Source organism: Silurus aristotelis (assembly GCF_946808225.1).
Source record: "Silurus aristotelis genome assembly, chromosome: 14".
NCBI lineage: Eukaryota > Metazoa > Chordata > Actinopteri > Siluriformes > Siluridae > Silurus > Silurus aristotelis.
The window spans coordinates 25,905,050-25,928,166 of NC_139587.1; the positions used below are offsets into that span (position 1 = coordinate 25,905,050).

The 23,117-nt window shown below is 39.1% G+C and overlaps 1 protein-coding gene across 3 annotated transcripts in view; it reads left to right on the top strand.

Annotated features, from left to right (window-relative positions):
• Positions 1–23,117, top strand: part of tead1a (TEA domain family member 1a) — a 61,873-nt gene that overhangs the window by 34,546 nt on the left and 4,210 nt on the right. For all 3 annotated transcript variants that reach the window (XM_083561103.1, XM_083561102.1, XM_083561104.1), the window contains 6 exons: positions 16,257–16,321; positions 17,230–17,292; positions 20,111–20,245; positions 21,079–21,119; positions 21,306–21,361; positions 21,442–21,566. In XM_083561103.1, coding sequence (XP_083417229.1) covers positions 16,257–16,321; positions 17,230–17,292; positions 20,111–20,245; positions 21,079–21,119; positions 21,306–21,361; positions 21,442–21,566 — 485 coding nt within the window. The remainder of the gene's footprint in view (positions 1–16,256; positions 16,322–17,229; positions 17,293–20,110; positions 20,246–21,078; positions 21,120–21,305; positions 21,362–21,441; positions 21,567–23,117) is intronic.

Here is a 23,117-nt window from a genome sequence, read left to right on the forward strand (position 1 = left end):
CTGTAATTTAAAACAAGTAAAAACTCTGTTCTCAAATCTGTTGGAAGCAGGAAAAATGGGCAATCATAAGGACATAAGGTATCTGAGTGACTTTAATAGGGGGCCAAATCTCTAGACGACTAGGTCAGAGTTTCTCCAAAATCTCAGGTCTTGTGAGTGGGTGAATGATATTCAGTGATTAGTTCCTACCAAAATATTTCCAAGGACATGGGTTTTTGAGGCTTTTTGATGTGTGTGTGTGTGTGTGTGTGTGTGTGTGTGTGTGTGTGTGTGTGTGTGTGTGTTTTCGTGTGGGTGTGGGGAGAGAGAGAAAACTAGTCTGTGTGGTCCGATTCCACAGAAGAAGCCGCTGTAGCTTTCCTTGTAACTGCATGAATGGATGTCAGTACACACAATAAATCACAGTTTGCTGATCAGAGCGGTCAGAGAGCTTGTGCTGAACTTTAACACCTCCCCAAGTTTCTATAGTGGACATGTAAGCATCTAAATTGGACCATGAAGGATTAAATAAGAGTGGCCTGATCTTAAGAACATTTTCATGTGGATGATCGGGTACCTGGGGAAGAGATCGGGTACCTGGGAAGAATTTGAGTCGGCACTTGCAGTATGATGCTCTGGTGATGTTCTACTGTGAGTTACTTGTGATCATGTGAGTTACTTTTACACGTTTCACCTACCTAAATTTTGTTGCAGATGACGGTTAACCACTTCGTGTGCATTGGCCTCTTTTAGCAGAATAATGCTTCCTGCATACTGTCATTTTAAACAGTGTTCAGGCTTGGCTTTAGGAACATGACATGTTCAATTTCAATTGAAGTTCTCAATTAAAGTTGATTTTTAAAGCGCTTTTCACAATAGACATTGTCTGAAAGCAGCTTTACAGAATGTAAGAATTATAGAAAAAATATATGTATTTAATAAATGTGTATGTATGTAAAAGATTATGGCAACTGTGGCAAGGAAAAACTCCCTTAAATGGTATGAGGAAGAAACCTTGAGAGAAACCAGACTCAAAAAAGGGAACCTCATCCTCATTTAGTTGACACCTGGACAGTGAGAAATGTCCTTTTTCAGTCTTATACAGTCAATTGGAGTTGTGGAACCAGGGGCTTCTGAGCAATTCAGAAGTTAGCTCAACATCTGAGATCATTATAGATTCATGCCAGAGCCTTTAAATGTTTAGTGATGGAGAAACAGCATATCTAGAAGATTATTTTGAGTATTGATTAAGGTTGTTTATTCTCAAAGTCCAATTTTTATAAAGTGAGATCCAGCTGGGGCTGGTACATCTCTGGATCCTCACAGAGTCTTCTCTTTGAAGCTCTGAAAAGTTCATAAGGTGGGACACATCAGGAGTTGGCGCAACCTCTAGATGGCTCGAGTTCCTTGCGGTTTCAGCGTCTTCTCTTTGAAGGTCCGAAGTGGGATTCAAGTGGAGCTGGTACATCTCAAGATGGCTCGGGATCCTCATGTGGTCCGTATCTTCTCTTTGAAGGTCTAAAATCGTCACGATGTGTCACACAATACATAAAGAAAGAATTCAAGGCCTGCAAATTCCCCAGATCTCAATCTGTTCGGGAATGTGTGGGACATGCTGGACAAGCAGGTCCAATCCATTGAGGCTCTACCTGATCATTTATAGGATTTGTTGACTTTTGTTTTTCGATACCAGAGGTCTTGTGGAGTCCATGGTTTAAGGGGCAGAACTGCTTTATTGGCACAGAGATTTACACAGTATTAGAGAGGAGGTTTTAAAATTATTGCTTATTAGTGTTTCTGGTAGACAGTGTTATTTTGAGGTTCTTGCAGAAGAACTAATGCTAATGCGGCGCTAATGGAAAAATAAGAACTGTTCCATTGACCGATTCAACAGGTTTACGTTTTTTAAAGTAAACACGCCGCAGTCTGCATTTCTGATCAGCAATACAGTAATAACAGAAGGTCTGGGTGATTTGTGGCGAGACTGCTGGCCTCCATCACGCCCACCACCAGCTGGATGTGGACGTCTACCTACAGGCTGCTGAGTCAAATCAAAACTAATATCTCAGACAGCCTCGTCTTTATTACGTGTCAGTGACTCGTAACAGTCGACTGTTTGTCCGTCTTCAATTCCTTCGAATAGCGTGTTTTACTTTTGTTTTTACGTGTGGTATACATGGATTGTATTGTGAGATATTGCTGATCATTTTCTAAGATACTCTAAGATTTTCAAATGTCGAGGAGGTACATGACTAGGGTCACCAGCACAAGTGCCACGAGGTCATGTGTGGTTTCACAGACCGCAGATCGAAACGGGAGCACCTTGTGGGTAACACGCCGCTTCCGTCCAGGGGTTTTTAGGGGTTTTTAACTCAATCTCAACTACTATTCTCATTCTCGACTCTTAGAATATTCACTTATCTGCCTTTTATTAGAACCGTCCCCTCATTTTAAAAAACTTTACACTCGTCCCTCCGTTTTACACCCTCGACAAAGTTGTCTTGTAACACGCTACGGGTTTTCCGCTGTGATTTCCAGCAAGTTGGTGCGATCTTTCCACCGAGCATGCGGTCCAAAGACACAAACAGGAAGTGCGTCTGTTCGCTTTTTCTTCAGGACTCCCAACTAACCATGTGTGGAATTTTGCAAGGTGGAATTTTTAGTGTAATATGGTGACTCATTAAAAAAAAAACCCACATCATGAACAAACAATGTGCCACTTCAGCTATTTTCACAGATGAGGAGAGGGATTCTGACGGGGTTGCCCCGTATGCAGATATTTATAAGGTGTGTATAAATGTAGCTGTCTGATTAGCTGGTGGTGTTTGTGATCGTTATGTTAGCTACTATTTAGCCTAGTTAATCAGATTTTCTGGAAATGACGCTTGGTACTTTTTTAGGAAAGTCTCTCTCTAGGTTCTTTAAACCATACCATCATGGCACTGAAGAACTCCAATCCAAAGTTATTAATTTTGAACCAGTGGCGGACAGTAATGAAGAAAACGGGTTACTGTACTTAAGTAGCATTTTCACATATCTGTACTTTTTTGATGTTACTGTCATTTTTATTTTGGGAAGACTTTTACTTTAACTTCACTACATTTCAAAGTCAAATATCGTACTTTTAACTACATTTTGCAAAATCAGTTGTTCCTTTTTATTTATAAGGATAAAAACGTAACTGGTCAAACACGCACAAGCCGCCAATCAGGATCGAGCGCGAGCTCTGTTTTAAACTCGTTTTGATCGTTTTCTACTTATCACCAACATACAGTTCAGCAGCAAGCAGAACGTTTAGAGAGGAATAAATGATAATAGAAACTCCTGACTTAAACTCACTATAATATATAACAATTTTTGGGCTCATGATAATTTTAATAAAAAATGTGTTTAACTCATTAATATTATTTTATTAATAGATTGTTTAGACATAAACTTCGTCTTGTGACAAAAATGATAATCGGACAATTAATCGGATAAGAAGTTTTTTTATCTTTATTACAGAGCAATACTAAATAAACAAAGAAAATTAAGACGGGCCTCTTAAAATGAACAAGTCATTAGTTTCCTTTTTTTTTTTTTTTTTTAGAAAAATGTACATTTTTTTGATGAAATTGCACATCTGTGAAAACTCAACCCATTTAATGCACTTAATTGCAATATTGCAATTGCAAATACAAATATATATAAATAAAAAATTATAAATTAAAATATATGAATACATTTCAGATTACAAAAAAAAAAAAAAAGGAAACTTCTTTATGTTTTAGTTTTATGCTGTCATTTTTTTGGCCTGAATCCTATGCAAGGAAAAAAAACCTTGTTGCCTAATTCCGATTTTTTTATTTTATTTTTTTAAATTCCTTGTTTTTTTCTCTCGCAATTCCAACTTTATTTCTCATTAACACCAACATTACTGTTGCCTCCACCAGGTAACCATGTTATCTGCCTGAAGTTTGAAGCTGTTGGTGTATGAACGAGGCTCCCCTGCTTCATCTGTCCGTTTTCCGTCTCCTCCAGAGGGATTGAAGACTTAGTTTGATACTATGCGATTCTATTAATTCTACTGATTTGTGAGGGAAAAAAATCGGAACTGCAAGAAATAAATGTGGAATTATTAGAAGAAAAAAACAGAATTGCGAGAATAAAGGTCGGAATTAGGAATTGTTTATATGTAGCAGAAACTGGCTTTCATATGAATCTTCTTCTCACCCCTTTGCTGTTTTCTCCCCATTGCTCTATTTTTTTATTATGCAGCATCTTCAGTTTTAACCTGTTCAGAGCGCTCCAGAGTTTAGTGGGTGGTGCGACAGTATAATGGTCCGTGGGGAAACACAGTGCTCAGTGTGTAGTTAAATGGACTAAACGAAGCATCGAGGCAAATAATGATAATTGTAATCATCTTAACATAATAATGATTATTCTTTTGTATTCGAATTACTGGAGTTACTCTAGGAATCGTTTCAGCTATAATAGGAACCTCATAGCCACATACATAGATACTTCCCTACTGTGGGATGAATGAAGGTATATCGTATCTTATCTTTAGTACATTTGAAGGCAAATACTTTTGTACAGTGCCTTGCGAAAGTATTCGGCCCCCTTGAACTTTGCGAACTTTTGCCACATTTCAGGCTTCAAACATAAAGATATAAAACTGTAATTTTTTGTGAAGAATCAACAACAAGTGGGACACAATCATGAAGTGGAACGAAATTTATTGGATATCTCAAACTTTTTTAACAAATAAAAAACTTAAAAATTGGGCGTGCAAAATTATTCAGCCCCTTAACTTTCAGTGCAGCAAACTCTCTCCAAAAGTTCAGTGAGGATCTCTGAATGATCCAATGTTGACCTAAATGACTAATGATGATAAATAGAATCCACCTGTGTGTAATCAAGTCTCCGTATAAATGCACCTGCACTGTGATAGTCTCAGAGGTCCGTTTAAAGCGCAGAGAGCATCATGAAGAACAAGGAACACACCAGGCAGGTCCGAGATACTGTTGTGGAGAAGTTTAAAGTCGGATTTGGATACAAAAAGATTTCCCAAGCTTTAAACATCCCAAGGAGCACTGTGCAAGCGATATTATTGAAATGGAAGGAGTATCAGACCACTGCAAATCTACCAAGACCTGGCCGTCCCTCTAAACTTTCAGCTCATACAAGGAGAAGACTGATCAGAGATGCAGCCAAGAGGCCCATGATCACTCTGGATGAACTGCAGAGATCTACAGCTGAGGTGGGAGACTCTGTCTATAGGACAACAATCAGTCGTATACTGCACAAATCTGGCCTTTATGGAAGAGTGGCAAGAAGAAAGCCAGTACTTAAAGATATCCATAAAAAGTGTCGTTTAAAATTTGCCACAAGCCACCTGGGAGACACACCAAACATGTGGAAGAAGGTGCTCTGGTCAGATGAAACCAAAATCGAACCTTTTAGCAACAATGCAAAACGTTTTGTTTGGCGTAAAAGCAACACAGCTCATCACCCTGAACACACCATCCCCACTGTCAAACATGGTGGTGGCAGCATCATGGTTTGGGCCTGCTTTTCTTCAGCAGGGACAGGGAAGATGGTTAAAATTGGTGGGAAGATGGATGGAGCCAAATACAGGACCATTCTGGAAGAAAACCTGATGGAGTCTGCAAAAGACCTGAGACTGGGACGGAGATTTGTCTTCCAACAAGACAATGATCCAAAACATAAAGCAAAATCTACAATGGAAAGGTTCACAAATAAACATATCCAGGTGTTAGAATGGCCAAGTCAAAGTCCAGACCTGAATCCAATCGAGAATCTGTGGAAAGAACTGAAAACTGCTGTTCACAAATGCTCTCCATCCAACCTCACTGAGCTCGAGCTGTTTTGCAAGAAGGAATGGGCAAAGATTTCAGTCTCTCGATGTGCAAAACTGATAGACATACCCCAAGCGACTTACAGCTGTAATCGCAGCAAAAGGTGGCGCTACAAAGTATTAAATTAAGGGGGCTGAATAATTTTGCACGCCCAATTTTTCAGTTTTTTTGAAAAAAGTTTGAAATATCCAATAAATTTCGTTCCACTTCATGATTGTGTCCCACTTGTTGTTGATTCTTCAGAAAAAATTACAGTTTGATATCTTTTATGTTTGAAGCCTGAAATGTGGCAAAAGGTCGCACGGTTCAAGGGGGCCGAATACTTTCGCAAGGCACTGTATGTTTACTCACGTGAAATCAAGCACTTTTACTGGAGTAATATTTTACCATAGAGTGTATCTCTACTGAACTCAACCACATGGTTAGTCTACTTTATCTACCACTGTTTTGAACATGCACTCATGCAGTCATATGAAGTTCTATTACCGCAACTACAACCAAACTGGGACATCATTGGATGTGGTAGTATGAAATTTTCCCTTCACTCGAACTATAAGACCCGAACCTGTTCCGGCATCACAATGTGCACAAAGCCAGTTCCATGAAGTTATGCTTTACATGGGTTAGAGTGGGAGATCTTCTGCTATTGATTCCTGACCTCAACCCTTGAACATAAATGAATGTGAATGCATGCCAGGCCTCCTCATTAATACCTACATGATTAGTTTACTTTACTAACACCCTTCTAAATCTCCACAAAATCTAGTGGAAAATCTTCCCAGGATAGTGGAGGTTATTATAAGAGCAAACGGGGACTAAATGTGGAATGCGATGTGGAATGATATGAATCTTATGCTCAGGTGTCAACAAACTGTCCATATAGTGTATCACTTTCTCGCTAATGTAAAGTCTAAACAGCTTGTGTCGAGCAGTTTAGGTTTTGTTTGGATTTCTCAGGACTTTCTGTCACGGTTTTGTGCCATCTGGCTTTATAAACGCAGGCCACAGACGGAGGGGAGTCATCATGTTACTGGCTCCAGTGCTCACAAAGGACAGCTGCTTAGCACTAATCAGATGTGTGTGTGTGTGTGTGTGTGTGTGTGTGTGTGTGTGTGTGTGTGTGTGTATAAAGGGCTTTATCTGGCAGGGGGAAGCAGGCCGCACCCCTCAGTCCTGCTCGGAGGGAAACACCTGCAGTGGGAGTGGAGATATTAGCAGGGGGATTGTTCACACTACCATCTGCTTTCAAATTTTTGACCTTTACTTTAAAACTGTGTGGCATTTGAAAACTTTCACTCAGCGAGACTGTTTACACGCCACGTCAACAGGTAGATCTTCCCGGCATGTCCTCGGGGTCGGATTTGTGAACCGCGAATCCCGTTGAATGTTAATCAGAGCACTTTCGATTTGTATTTCTTTGCCAAAGCCACTTGTTTCTGATCCTGATGTAGAAATCATTCTGGATTTGGATGCGATTAAGGAGATCATGCCTGGGTTGATTAAGACTGTGAAGAGTAATTAGGAAAAATTGGCTCAGAGGCAGAAGATAATGGGAGAAAAGAGACGTTTACATGGTCGAATAAAGCGAAGGAAATGTTTGCGGTGTGTAAAGTGGGTTTGAGTGGAAACATATGGTCGCTTTATTTTACTGAAGGGCCATACAGTGTGATCTGTTGACAGAACGATGGATAGGATTGTTATTCATTAGAAGAACACATTATTTTCTACCTGATCTCTGGTTTCCAGCCTGCCCTGTCTTCCAGGAGAGTTAAAAAAAAAAATTAAGGAAGTGTTAGCGGTATTCTGTGGTAGTTAAGGCGTTGCAGTGGCTCAGCATTTTTTGGGGAATGTTTAGGAATTGGGATTGTTTTATTCTATTGTGACTTACACACATCTTGCATATATTCTAGATTTTTATTTTCAATCAAAAATCTGATACAAATATCTATTTATTTGTAGCTTCTGCACATTTTCACTTTTGCCTTTATATTTATTTGTTGTACATATATGCACATATTTATCTGCACTTGTCAGTTTGCGTCTGTCTGTCTGTCTGTCTGTCTGTCTGTCTGTCTGTCATTCTATCTTTCTGTCTATCTATTTGTCTGTCAGTCTGTCTGTCTGTCTATCTGTCTGTCTATCTGTTTGTCTGTCTGTTTGTCTGTCTATCTTTCTACTATGTTTCTATCTATTGACTGTCTGTCTGTCTGTCTGTCTGTTTGTTCGTCTGTCTATCTTTCTACTATCTTTCTGTCTGTCTATCATTTATGCACATATTTATCTGCACTTGTCAGTTTGCGTCTGTCTGTCTGTCTGTCTGTCTGTCTGTCTGTCTACTATCATTCTATCTATCGACTATCTTTCTGTCTGTCTGTCAGTCTGTCTGTCTATCTGTCTGTCTATCTGTCTGTTTGTTTGTCTGTCTATCTTTCTACTATATTTCTATCAATTGACTATCTGTCTGTTTGTCTGTCTGTTTGTTTGTCTGTCTATCTTTCTACTATCTTTCTATCGACTATCTTTCTGTCTGTCTATCTGTCTGTTTATCTATCTTTCTGTCTGTCTGTCTGTCTGTCTGTCTGTCTGTCTGTCTGTCTTTCTATCTATCTATCTATCTATCTATCTATCTATCTATCTATCTATCTATCTATCTATCTATCTATCTTTTTTATTGTCGATTTGCCATTTTGAATTCTATGCAAATTGTAGCTTTCAAGAAGATAGAAAGTAAATCAGCTGTGCAATAAAATTTCTCACCACGATAAACACGTTTATCGATATGCACACGTAAAATTAAGCAAATCGTAGCTTTCATAAATCTGGCGAGAAATCCATTTTTTATTTTTTTTTTTACAGTTTGATAACTCGACTAAAAGTTTTTCAACAAGGTCTGTTAAAATATGCGAACAAAACTTGACAAACGAATCCTGTTTCAGATTTTCGTGGTGTTCCGAGGAACAGAATAAAGTTGTCTAAACTCCAGGCGAACACTAAGTACGTGAGACATGATAACAGGGTTGTTCAGGGTCATTTAGGGTCAGCCTGAGGCTCTGAACAAAGTTGTTGTTTTTTTTCTTTTGTATGACCTTTGCCTTCACAAACTTGACCAACAGCATTTACTCTCTCACTGTGGAATTCCAAACCATTCCACAAACCTTTCCAGTTCAACTTTCAACTTCGGCTGCTTCAGGCGGTCAGTTTAACCACTTTATCTTTCAACACGCTCTTCTCTTATGTGTAACATGTGAACTTCTGAGAGACACTGCATGATTTTGGCATTAGATCAAATTCCTGAGTCATTTCGACCCACTGCATGTTCCAGTAACTAGTCAAACTCGTGTTCGAATGTGACGCTGGTGTGGAAAATTTCCACTGAAATCATTATTTACGGAACGTACTTATCACTGTATCACGCTTACGAACGTTTAAACCTACTGCTTCTTGTCATTATATTTATCTAATAATGAACCTCAGACACTGCAGATCTCCATTCCTTTTATTTATTTATTTATTTATTTATTTATTTATTTATTTATTTTTTATGCCTGTCAGGAATTTTAATTCCGTTTGGGGAAAGAATGTCTGTATTTATCTGACTGGAAAAATATTTTTATGTTTATAGATAAATTTACAATATTTATTTGTATTATATATTTGAATTTGGTATGTATACATGTTCTTTTGGAAATATTTTTTTAAGATTTCTTGAAGGTTTTATGGATCTGCAGAGTACCTATATGGGTGAAAAATTGGAGACAGTGGCACTGACATGAAAAAACGAGCAGGTTAGACATTTTGGAGACAAGGTTAGAGAGATGTGATTGAGATGGTTTGGTCATATTCAGAGGTGAGACAATGGTGTACTGTATATCGGTAGAAGAATGCTAGGAGAAGGCTAAATGGGAGTTTTATGGATGTGCTGAGGGAAGACATGCAGGTGGTTGGTTTGAAAGAGGCAGATGTGGAGGATAGAGTGATATGGAGAAAGAAGAAGGAGGTTTATGGAGCACCTTGGTCCAAGAAGAAATTTTTTTTTCTTTTCTGTGCTGTACTGAATATGGCTGAAATGACAATGAAGCCACTTGACTTTTGAAGGTTTTCATTTGGAGAACATTTCAATCAAGGTGTAATTGTACTTCATATTCACAGCAAGGCCAGTCTGATTACTCATTAGAAAGACTCTCAAAATTTTTACCTCAAGTGAAATACACTCACATGCACAAACACTTGCACTCCAAAACTCCAACACAGTCTTTCTGTTTTTCAAGTGCTCATATTATCAGCAGCTCATACAGACAAGGTGCGAAGTGAATATAACTCTGTCTTATTGCGCTTTTGCAAACGTCTTTAATCACGCAAGAATTCCATTTTGGATAGCTGTAATTATTTAATCACAAAACGCCGCAGTTCAATTCTAATTTTGCAGGGAATTGAAAGCATTGTTTGGATTTGACTCCACTCAGTCCAGCGCTGTGGTGTAAACGAGACAAAATCAAACAAGTTAAGTAAAATGTGCACTTGAGATTTTTCTCCTAGTAATATACAGTCCGTCGATATCTATCTGTCTGTCTATCAACAGTGCATAAGGCAAGTATTCACAGCGCTTCACTTTTTCCACATTTTATGGATAAAATTCATTATTTTGTGTCCAATCAACTGAATTTACCACAGGTAGTCCCCAATGAAGTTGTAGAAACATCTCAAGGATGATCAGCAGAAACGGAATGCACCTGAGCTCAATTTTGATTGTCATGGTAAAGGCTGCGAATACTTATGTACATTTTCAGTTTTTTTTTTTTTTTTATAAATTTGCAAAGATTTCAACAAACTTCTTTCATTTTACATTGTCATTATGGGGTTTTGTTTGTAGAATTTTGAGGAGAATAATAATTTTTAATCCATTTTGGAATAAGGATGTGACAGAACAAAATGTGGAAAAAGTGAAGCGCTGAAAATACTTTCCTTTTGCACTGTATCTATCTACCTGTTTATTTGCACTATATGGACTAATGTTTGTAGACACCTGACCACAAGATTAGTTCCTGCTTCTTTTTTAACACCCCATTCCTCATTCAATCATTTCCTCGTATAATAAGCTGTGGAGATTTGTGCTTATTCAACCACAAGGTTGTTAGTTACTGTACTAAGTCAGGTACTGATGGAGGTGAGGTGAGGAGACCTGGAGTGCAGTCAGCATTAACATTCATCCCAAAGGTGTTTAATAGGGTCAGAGCTCTATAGCAAGAGATCTTCCATTCCATCCCATGTAAGCATATCTTCATGAACATTGTCATGGTGGAACCGGTTTGGGTCTCCTAGTTCAAGTGAAGGGAAGATTATATGCTACCAAAGATCCATGGACGTCCTATACAATTCTGTACCTCCAACATTGTTTGGGGAAGAACCACATATGGTTGGAAACAACAGGTGTCCCAACACTTTTGTCTATAGAGTGTATTAGTGATGAGATTTCAGTGATTTTCATTTGTGAGTAAGATGAATGAGATTTTTTTACCTCAGAAACGGATTACTGATGATGCTGATGAACAATGTGGGAACTTTTCTTTGTCACTAGATCAAGAGGTAGTAACCAAACGTAAACAAAAGCACACAAAAGCATGTTACATTAATTTTCTCTGTTTTTTCCCCAATGTCATTTATTTAAATGTTAGAACTTAAGATTCTCAATAAATGGGAAACAGAAACACGAACATGAACTTTATCAGAACATTAACACACACCGTTTTTTTTGGCACCAAAATACCATCTGTGTGCTGAAACACTTCCATTGTGTAGCGAGTAAATGAAGCGAGTGATGAGTGGCCTGTAGTATGGCTTTTACTTTTCTCTTCCTGAACACTGCATCCTTTCAAAAAAGTTTTTTTTCACCCCCCCCTTTGAATGTACTTCCAGTTCACTCTCTGTTCTCACCTTCTCTTTCAGTCTGGTCTTATTCTTCCTCTCTCTCTCTCTCTCTCTCTCTCTCTCTCTCTCTCTCTCACTCTCTCTTCGTAAGTTATTCCGCGGCTGTGCCAAGTCCAGCAGAGCGTGTTTTCAAGCGGCTGAAAAGGATGAATTATGCAGTAGTAAGCATGCTTACAGCCGGCCATTGGGTGGCCCTTTGATCTGAGAGCAGGCCACACATGAATACCCGTATTGTAACGCTATGTGTGCTGTTTGTGTGTGTGTGTGTGTGTGTGTGTGTGTGTGTGTGTGTGTGTGTGTGTGTGTGTGTGTGTGTGTGTGTGTGTGTGAGAGAGAGAGAATAGAGAGTGCCTGTCCTCTAGTAAATGACATTACAAGGGAAGAACCCTACAAGCTGCTGATTATACTCGTCTTCACCATTCACAGCGACCTCCTGAGCCTTCAGAATCATTTTTTAGACTTGTAATAGGTGCGGGTGTGTGGGTGGAGGGAAGTGCTAGCTCGGTGACTTCTGATCAGAAGGTTATGAGCTCAAATCCCAGAACCCTTAAGCAAAGCTCTTGCAAGCAGACGATTAGTACTTTTACTTAAGTGCAGGGAAATGATGTCATTGATCTGAAACTAAAACTGGAGACTCTTTTCCTAACTGTTTAAACAAGAGAAAATCTCTTTAGCATAGGAAACTGTGTGAAAAAATATGATGCTATGCAATTCATTATGGTGGTGCTGAGGAACACGCTTGAGAAATAGACTGATCGAGATGGAAAAATCAGTCAACATATAAAATATTGGTCACAAATTATTGGTCACTTTAGAATATTTTATTGATCCTACTTTTCCAAATAATAGAAGTATAACTCATCTTTTATTTATTATATAATATGTCATGTTATAGAGTTAGGTGAAACTTGTATATTAGCCAGAACAGTGCATCTCGTCTCTCTATCTACACTCTCACAACTCGAATGCAGACTCTTCTTTCACGCGATTCCAATTGTTCTTGCAGTATTATCTCCAGATCTTATTTAAAGTTGTATTACATCATGTATAACCGTAAATTTCACTCCCCACTCGTTTTTTTCCGAAGCAAATACGTTAATAAATGATGCATTGAGATACAATTGGCTGGGTATCGTTCAAAAATGTTCGATACCAACACCTTGAGCTTAATACCGGTTCCTGAACGGTTCCACTTAACACTTTTCAACAACTGTCTTCATCAGATGAGCTGTGATCTTGGTCACCTGCTCTCTCTTTGAGCCCCTGTTCTATCTGCTCGGTCTGAGTCTGTATTTAATAGAATATGATGGTCACGTATGTTGATTTACAATTAAAAAGTAGAAGATTAGCAATAAGAATTAACATCTTTTCTGAGGTCCTTCTCATCAGCTCCTCCTCCAGTCTGGTCCACACTTCATCTGCCACTTTTGACTTGGAGGAGGGCACAGCCTTGGAACCCACATTTAAGAACTGTCTGATGTTGCCATCCTTCAAGACTGAAACAGTATGAGTCAGGATTCAAAAGGATTGCACTACACACCTGGTATCATTTTAAAAGGTCATTCCAGATAGTGCCCTTGGTAGTCTTTTTAAAGGATTTTGTCCTCTTCATTAACTGTGAAGTGGTGCAGGAGTTTATTTCAAATTGGCAGAATCTGACCCAAGGTCGGGCTCTTTTTAGCAGAGACATAGAGTGTTGAAGTGTAAAGTATCTTTGTAACTTTGACAAACTGTTCTGCTTTTCTGAAATCCTCATTAGAAACTTTCTGCAGTCCGTAAAATATAGCGTAATTTCCGGACTATAAAGCACACCCATATATAAGCCGCACCCACTGAATTTTACAAATGTTTTTATTTTGAACATAAATAAATACACTGAAATTAATGTACTTTACACAGGCTTTAACGAAAGACACGTTACACACGGTGTAATGGGTGAAATATGTTGCGCTTCCTTTAGGAGCATAGCGGTATTTGGTAATAGCCTGCTGCCGCATTTTTCCGCTATTACTGCGTGTGTGCAAGGGCGAAGAATATGTCCTTATTATTTTCTGATGCTCATTTCTAAGTTTCTTTGACTAACCCGTAACGCTGTTGCCAAGAAAAATAAAAAGCACGAGTTTTTGAAACCTGTCTGTGCTTATATGATTTCTGTTGCAACTGGAGTTAGCGAGCTCTCCCTTCACCCAGACTCAACGCGTTACAACGGCTTGTATCTAAACAGTAGCCGACCAAGAAAGTCATTGTTCACTGTCTTCCTCCTTTCTTTCACAACTATTTCTCTCGGGAGTTTATCTTTTGGCCTCGTCATGCGTAAAAAAAAAAAAAAAATGCAGAACACAGGTGAGGTTCGTTTTTTTGTTTCCGGTCGGAAATTTGATTGGTCTAATGTTATGTTGCTCAGTTTTTTGGCTTGAAGTTTGTGAAACTGGGAAAAACCCAGGAAAAAATCCATAAATTAGCCGCTTCGTTGTTTAAGCCGCGGGGTTCAAAACGTGGGAAGTAGTGGCTTATAGTCCGAAAAAATACGGTAATCAGATTCATTCATCCGATTTGCAGAGATGTTTTACTGCATGATGTAGCAAAGAATTTTTCTAAATTATTTGGCCAAAGAGTTTGCACTAAGGTTGATCAATTGTGATTTCCACCTTCTGAGAAGACGCTGCTTCTCTTTAAGGACAGGTTTAGCCAGGCTGGATCTTTTCAGCCACACCACCATTGCTCTGATCCTTCCTGCCCATTGTGAGACTGAGGGTATAGTGTAAAGCTCATGAGCAGCAATATTGAGAGTGTGATCAAAGCAGCACATTTTTTTAATACTCATACTTTTTTTACTGCTACATCCAGGTTTTCCACTGTTACAGCAACTACTCTATTAATTAAATTCATCACGAATATCTTCTCTCTCTTCTGCTACAATGCCCCCTGTCTGGGATGTGTATATTGAACTTGTATGTAGGACTTTCTCTTTCATTTATCCATCTCTCACATAGTGGACTGACACTTTCAGGTAGTGGTCCTGTGCAATGCTGGTCCAGCCATCAGCAGTCACAGCCACATCCCTCACATCTTGTAACTCTTTCTTTCTTTGTTTCTCTACTGCACACCATGCAGGTATGAGGGTACTTAAGAGCATGTCTCGGCTGGGGGACTGATATCTGTCTTTTAAGGTGCTTATCATCTCCCTATAGTTGACATCAAACACAGCTTACTTACTTCCACTATGGAGCCTCCACTGTAGAAACAGGCAGCAAACCTTCAACAATAAACTTTGTGACGGCCCTGTGGCATTCATCTTTCCTTTCTTTTTTCCTTTCTCTGCCAGTGTAAATGGATTAACACTTGATGGTCTCCTTATTTCAGGGTCAGAGGCTATAACATTAATGTGAAGAGAGGAAAAAAAAAGAAAGCTAAGCTGTTAATGCAGCCAAGGATAAGGACATTTAAACAAGATGACAAGTTTAATGTGAGTTAAACTTGATCAGTTAACCTTAAACCATTTTTAGCATCGATTTAGCTACGTATCTATAGCCACAGAAACAGTATGTAAATCTACATAGCGTAGGGAGGACTAAACCTAAAAAGTACACAAGCATGTAGCACTACAATTAGCCGATTTTTGTATGTTTGGTTACCCCTCGAAGCCTTAGTCATAGCGCCGCTATCTTCATCAGTAAAGGAGCACTCTTGTGGTGGGCATTTTGAAACAGGCCCTAAGGCAGAAAAATGCTGAGAGGACGACTGCACCGGCTCGGTCGTCCTGAAGTCGAATACGGAGCAACTTTCTGCTCTTATGTTTATTTCATGCACGGTCAAGTGCTTCATCTTATTTGATGCGTTGCTCATCTTATTGCAAATATTGCATCGCTATTGCATATGCTATTGTCGTCGAACCGTGGCAAAATGTAGCCACGCTTTCGATCGTTTAAACTTTTATGCTATGAGACGCAGCCTCACGTGTGAGACACGTCTCTGGGCGAGTGGGCGTACCCGGCGTAAAAACTATTGATTTTCCCTGATGCTTTGCCACAGCCAACCACCAGCATTTGATTTGGGCACGTCAAACAAGCTGCACGTTTACTGGCTCACTGAGATTAAAACTTTAGGTATCGAAATTTGGTACCGGACTAAAATGTTCTGATATTCGATAGTATCGAGGCAATTGGGTCGGTGCTTAAAAAGTATCAAACTCGATATCCAGCCCTACTTGTATCCGATCCACACTTTTTATATCGCTGCATCACATCGTAAACTTCAATGCTGATGCACCGATGCGAATCTGTGAATCTTACCATCCCTAGTCTTAGTGAATGAACCTTGAAATGAAAGAAATTATCCCATGTTAGAACAAGTACATGCTTTTGGTGTAAAACTCGGACAGATTTTCGACTACGACGTGGTAAAGTTTAACAGTGTCAAAGAAATATTTAGCTGCATCTTAGAAAAGCTTTTACGCCTAAATTTATACTTCTGCCTCTTTGGTCTTTTCAGGTCGTAATGAACTGATAGCGAGATACATCAAACTGAGGACTGGAAAGACACGAACGAGAAAACAGGTCAGTACGCCTGGTAACCATGGTGTTTCTAAATCGAGTAATGCCGGGCTCACACTGTGCAATTTTTATACCCCCTTTGCGATTGTTGCATGTCACACTGTATGAACCTGATCTCCATGTCACTCTGTAGGATCTCAGTTGCCATAACGTGTCAGACTGTACGACAGTCGTTTCTTTTCTTGCTGTAATTTTCTTGCTCACTCGTTGCAATGTGGTTTGGAGTTGTCACTCGCGCTAATAGCATCATCAGGTTCAGCGCTCCTATCGGTTGTTGGTTTGTCGTTGAAGTCGTCACACTGCATGTCTCCCATGTCTGAAATCTTCTGACACTGCCAGAAGAAAAAATGAACGCGTCAAACCAGCGATTTGACTACAGATCAAAGACTACAGATCTTAGTCTTTTAGAGGATTAGAGGAATCTCTTAGGATTTAAAAAATTTGTCTCAGGTGACCAAATCATGGGCAAAATTGCACAGTGTGCACCTGACTTCAAAAATGTTTATGGCAAATAAGGGACTTTTTTAATATATGAAGGGAAAACACTCCTAACGATGTTGTGTGCGATGTTAATTTCCTCCGCCCCTAATGCTAACTTTGGAAATAATGACCACGATAATGTTTTTGCAGTTTAATACAATAAAAAAGGGATGTAGTATTAAAGTCCTGCGGTTTGAAGCACAGCCTGAACATTGACTAATAAATCAACATCCTCTGACCAATCAGAAGAAATTAACACTTGAAAAAAATTCTTCTAAATTATTATGTATATATTTTTCTATTAGAATTAAGGTTTGTTGAAGGCTTGTTTAAAAATGTGTGTATTTGTACGTGCGTGTGTGTGTGTGTGTGTGTGTGTGTGTGTGTGTGTGTGTGTGTGTGTGTGTGTGTGTGTGTGTGTGTGTGTGTAGGTCTCTAGTCACATTCAGGTTCTGGCCCGGCGGAAATCCAGAGAGATTCACTCTAAACTTAAGGTATGTGAATTTACAGCATGTGTGTGTGTGCGTGTGTGTGCGTGTGCATGCATGGATGCCCTGCTGCTTGTTTGTACATAACCTAGATTCCCATTGTGTGTGTGTGTGTGTGTGTGTGTGTGTGTGTGTGTGTGTGTGTGTGTGTGTGTGTGTGTGTGTGTGTGTGTGTGCTGGCTCTACCTCCTTTTCTCCCACATGTTTGTCTGTCCCCTCCTTCCTTCCTGTTCTCTATAACAGAGTGTTTGTTCTGGAGTGACTCACTCTTTGTAAGAACACACTCGACGAAGGCTTTTAACCTGAGCGCTGTTCACCACGTCATAGCCAGCTTTACAAAGCTCGAGGACACAGCCACACGCTGAAATTCCCTCAGAACGAGACAAAACAAAACGAAAGGTGCTCAATTGAAAACAATTATCTGATGTTCGCAATAATCACCTCTGCAACCGAAAACCATACGTAATGAAGTTTGTTTGTTTTTTGACATCTTGGCTGCTAAAGGAACACTTGCTGGTTTAGTGCTGGTTTAGCGATTCTCTTTATTAACTACTAGAGCTTCAACCTACTCCAGAAAGCATGTTCTCACCTACCCTGCAAGCTGAAGGGCAGTTTTAATGAATAAACCTTTAAAACATGAGACATATTATGGGCAAATGTATAACTACAACTGTTACTGTACTTTTACTACTACTTTTACATTTAGATTTATAGAACTTGCCAAATGTCCTTATGGAGAGCATTTTGAGGGGTAAGGGCCTTGCTCAAGGGCCCAGATGTGGCAGCTTGTTGGTGCTGGGGTTTGGTATTAATCACAGTCCAACTCCATCCTCAAAGTTCTTGTGTTGCTCAGTAATTTTATAGATCTTTAAGCTGTTGATGTGGAACCATACCTGACTGCACAGAGTGCTTTCCATAATAAATGTTTTATTTTCCCAAACCACAATAGTGCTAGCACCAGTTTTTTCTGTTAAAGGATCAAAAAAAAGTTTTTGGTTGTTTTTCATCACTTAAAACAACCAGTTTTTAATTATTGATCTATAACTATTTATATTATATTATATTATATTAAATATTATAAATATTTAATTTCTTGAATATTATAGTTTATTAATATGAACAGATAAACGACTGCTTTGATTTCTTTTTTTATTTGTTTTTTGTTTTTTGTTTTTTTTGGGGGGGGTGCATGTAGTTTTGCTTAAAAAAAGACTGACAGACTGATATTTCAACAGACTTTGCTGAAAAACTTTTAATCGAGTTCTGTGTATCAAACTGAAAAAAATATATATAATATTTCTCACCCAAAAAAGTCCAATGTCTCCTTTAAAGGCAGAGATTGTACAGAACCCAATACATTAATCAATAAATAAGACAGACAGACAGACAGACAGACAGACAGAGTCTATAGATCGACAGACAGACAGACAGACAGACAGACAGACAGACAGACAGACAGACAGACAGATAGTCTATAGATCGACAGACAGACAGACAGACAGACAGACAAACAGATAGTTTATAGATTGATAGACAGACAGATAGATAGTTTATAGATATACAGACAGACAGGTAGATAGTCTATAGACAGACAGACAGACAGACAGACAGTTTATAGATATACAGACAGACAGACAGATAGACAGATAGATAGATAGATAGATAGATAGATAGATAGATAGATAGATAGATAGATAGATAGATAGATAGATAGATAGATAGACAGACAGACAGACAGACAGACAGACAGACAGACAGACAGACAGATAGTTTATAGATATACAGACAGACAGACAGATAGACAGATAGATAGATAGATAGATAGATAGATAGATAGATAGATAGATAGATAGATAGATAGATAGATAGATAGATAGACAGACAGACAGACAGACAGACAGACAGACAGACAGACAGACAGACAGACAGATAGTTTATAGACAGACAGACAGACAGACAGTTTATAGATATACAGACAGACAGACAGATAGACAGATAGATAGATAGATAGATAGATAGATAGATAGATAGATAGATAGATAGATAGATAGATAGATAGATAGATAGACAGACAGACAGACAGACAGACAGACAGACAGACAGACAGACAGACAGACAGACAGATAGTTTATAGACAGACAGACAGATAGTTTATAGATATACAGACAGACAGGTAGATTGTCTATAGATATATAGACAGACAGATAGAAAACTATTTGCAAGCTTTTCTCCTGATGACCCTGATGTGCTCCAGCTGTCTGTGCTCTGCGTTAATGTCTGCATCACACACTAGGCTGCACTCCATTTCACTGATAATGCACTAAAGTACCTCTGGCCTTAACATCCACCATCAGGCATTTACAGCTGAATAAAGTGGAGAGCATGAACAGATGAGTTTTTTTTTCCTCTTGGTGAGGGTTCAGGGTGCACGTTCTGCATTGTTCTACTCGTCTTTTCCGTGTGTTTGAAAAATGGCGTTTCAGAGGTACGGGTCTGTTCTGTGTTACTCAGTGCACTGATCTTCCAACGCAAGCCGAAACCGTCTTTATTCTTCTATAAATCATCCACGGCTTTTTATTTCTGGATACGGAGCAGAGATGTTATTGGGAACAGTATGAAATTGTGCTGAGTTGGCCCTCTGGTGAATTGAACGCATGCCCTCTTCCTTTCCTGCCTCTGCGTGCGGCGTGTGTGTTCTGTCGATAGCTGTTTCTGCTGCACCCCTTACGGCATTACACACACACACACACACACACACACACACACCACAACACACACAACTGCTTGCGCTCTCTGGCTGAAGCCTCTTTCCTGTGCGCTGTAGGATCAAAGCGTGAAGGACAAAGCGCTCCAGAGCATGGCGGCCTTGTCTTCTGCTCAGATCGTGTCTGCCACAGCCATTCACAGCAAGCTGGGTCTGGCAGGCCTCCCTCAGCCCAGCTTCCCTGCAGCGTCAGGGGTAAGAGACACCAAAAACACGCCGTGAAACATCTTACAATGTTAACACGATGGACAAGGATTCACAAGAGCTTTGTTCTGATGTGGCACTGATGTGAGCAGTTTTTTTTTTTTTTAAAGAATACTCCACTATTTGTTAAGCTAATCTCTATTTACTGTAGCTGTAGTGTAATGGGAATTTTGATGCCTTTTATTGTAGTTTGGAAGATAATTGATATCTGAGGGCAGTGAATCATTATTGAGAACAGTTGTGATTAGTGACTGGTTATTAAGAACAATCGTGATCAGTGATTAGTTGTTGGGATTAATGGTGATTGGTGATTGGCTGTTGGCTTTATTTGTAAATTGTTACATTCGTTTATAAGTTTTCATTTAAAGCCATTGAAGTGGTATGAAAGTCTAGTAAAAAAAAAAAAAGGCACTAATTTGTCAGGATTGATTGAACAGATCTACACAATTTCAACATGTTTCCTTGTAGAATGAGTTTAGAGTTTATTCCACCCCCTGCCCTCAAATCACTAACGAGTTGTTTGGAGTAAACCAGTTTTTGGTTCTTTTCTGTCTGCAGAGCATCATGTTAATAATTCGTGTCTACGCTAATCACATGTCCACAACACATGCAGCGAATAGAGATGAGACTAAAAACCCGCTGCAGTATTTTGTTTAAAGTTCTGCCCAGAAGCCCAGCAGCACAAAGCTACACACCAGATCTGTACTTCCACTGAGAATCCACATGATAAATAAAAAACATGTCTGCTTTGAGAGCGTAGCCAGGTTTTGTTCGGCTACTTTGTTTAGTGAGACCGTTTTTCTGTTTGTTTGTTTCGGTTGTAGTTCTGGCAGCTGCCGACAGGCCATCCTGGATCCTCCCAAGAGTGAGTACTGCCCTTAACTCTTTACTTACACTACATTATGATTCTCCATCAAGATGCCTACTGATCTAGGGTCTTCACCTTTTGACCAATCAGATTTTAGAATTCGGACAAAGACCGATGCTTAGTCTAGCTCTAAAAAGTTCAAAGGTGAAGATGTGCTTACAGTTCTCTCGTCTGTTTCCTCAGCATTAAGCCATTTACACAGCAGGCGTACCCCATTCAGGCCGCCACGGCGTTATCAGGTACGTCCAAACATAGCAACCTAAATCAGTTTCTTCAGAATGACGAAGTTAATACCAGCTCTTGTGGTTGTGCGTTACAGGTTACGAGCCTCCCAGAGCCCCCGCGTCCACTCCTCCAGCGTGGCAAGGACGATCCATCGGCACCATCAAACTTCGACTCATCGAGTTCTCCTCGTTCCTGGAGCAGGAGAGAGACCCCGAGGCTGTACGTTCACTTAACATTCAAACCGTTGCGAACATGCTAACGTTTTTTGAAATAAATTGATACAAAGTAAAGTCACGATCACGCAACACTTTTTACTTTGACTTACATTCAATGCATGCATATGGTGGAGACCAGAAACCCACCCACAGCGCAACGAAGATTTGCATGTTCCAAAGTTTAGGTTTGCATGTTCCAAAGCAACACGGTTTAAGTGAAGGGAAAATTTCATACCCCCGCATCCAAAGACGTACAATTGTGTGCCTCCGATTTTTTTGTGGTAACCGTTTGGAAAAGAACCACATATGGCTGCAAGGTTCAGGTGTCCCAATAATTTTTTTTTTAGAAATAGTGTCAATCACAAAACTAAATCAGCATCTCTGATCCAAAGTATGAGCATTTTGTCGACACTGAGTGTCATATTTTCCTAATTAAAAATGAAATAAATGAAATTCTGTTGCTTAGACTAGAGCCAGGATCATGTAGCGTAGCAGATCGACACGCTTTGTGTTTCTGTGCTGTGAGCGCACTTCTTACCACTATTTCTCTAACAGCGGACTCGAGTGATCCGTCACTTTGGCAGCGCATCTATAACCCTGTTTTCTCTCCCGGTCTGATCCTGTGAGACAGCAGCTATTTATCTAATACGTGCAGAAGAAAAATATAAATCATTTGTATTCGCCATTCGGTTGTCGCACAGCAATAGCAGCGTGAGGCGTAGTCACTGTCTGCTAAATTATTTCATCACAATATACGACTGAAATCGTAGGTTGTTACTGTACATTATCATTTTAAATAGCACAAATTTTAAATAGGAATCCTTTAAAAAAAACAGAAATGTCCAACACACTTGATTTTTTTTTTCCGATTGTCATTTTTACCATGAAAACTTTCTGGTTAAAAAAAAAAATGTATTCAAAAATTATTTTAGTAAAAAGTGAAAAAAAAAAAATCTAGGAAAAACAGTATCTGACTAAATGACCCATATATCAGAAAAGTGGATTATGTTGTCATTCATTATGATATAGATATATCGTTTAATCTCCCAGCTGTGCATCTTCTCTAACCCTGAACAAATTTTTTATTTTATTTTAATAAATCACTAGGATCAAGTTATTTTTTGCACAATGCTAAAAACTAACATACATTTTTATTATCAGGAGAAAATTCCCCAAAAAGTTAATCCTGGACTTTCTACCCCTTTGGAAAACTTTCGTATTTTTCCCGTTGATACGTTTGAAAAGGTTTTTAATCGAGTTGATCCAAATTTTGTTTTAAGGTTTTAGAAAATATTAATCTGAAACATCTAATCTTTTTTCAAAAAAACCATCACTAACCTGAAAGTGAGAGTTTCTGGGTTACTGATCACAAGTTCTGGGTTACTGATCACAAGCCCAAGTATCGCCAAGCTGCCACTCTTGGGCCCTTGAACAAGGCCCTTGACACCAGCTTTCTAACATCACTGGAAAGAATTTCATTGTGCTATAATGTAACAAGTATAATCCCCTTTTAACGGTTCTTTATAATAAAAGAGTCTGAGAGCAGTATATTAAT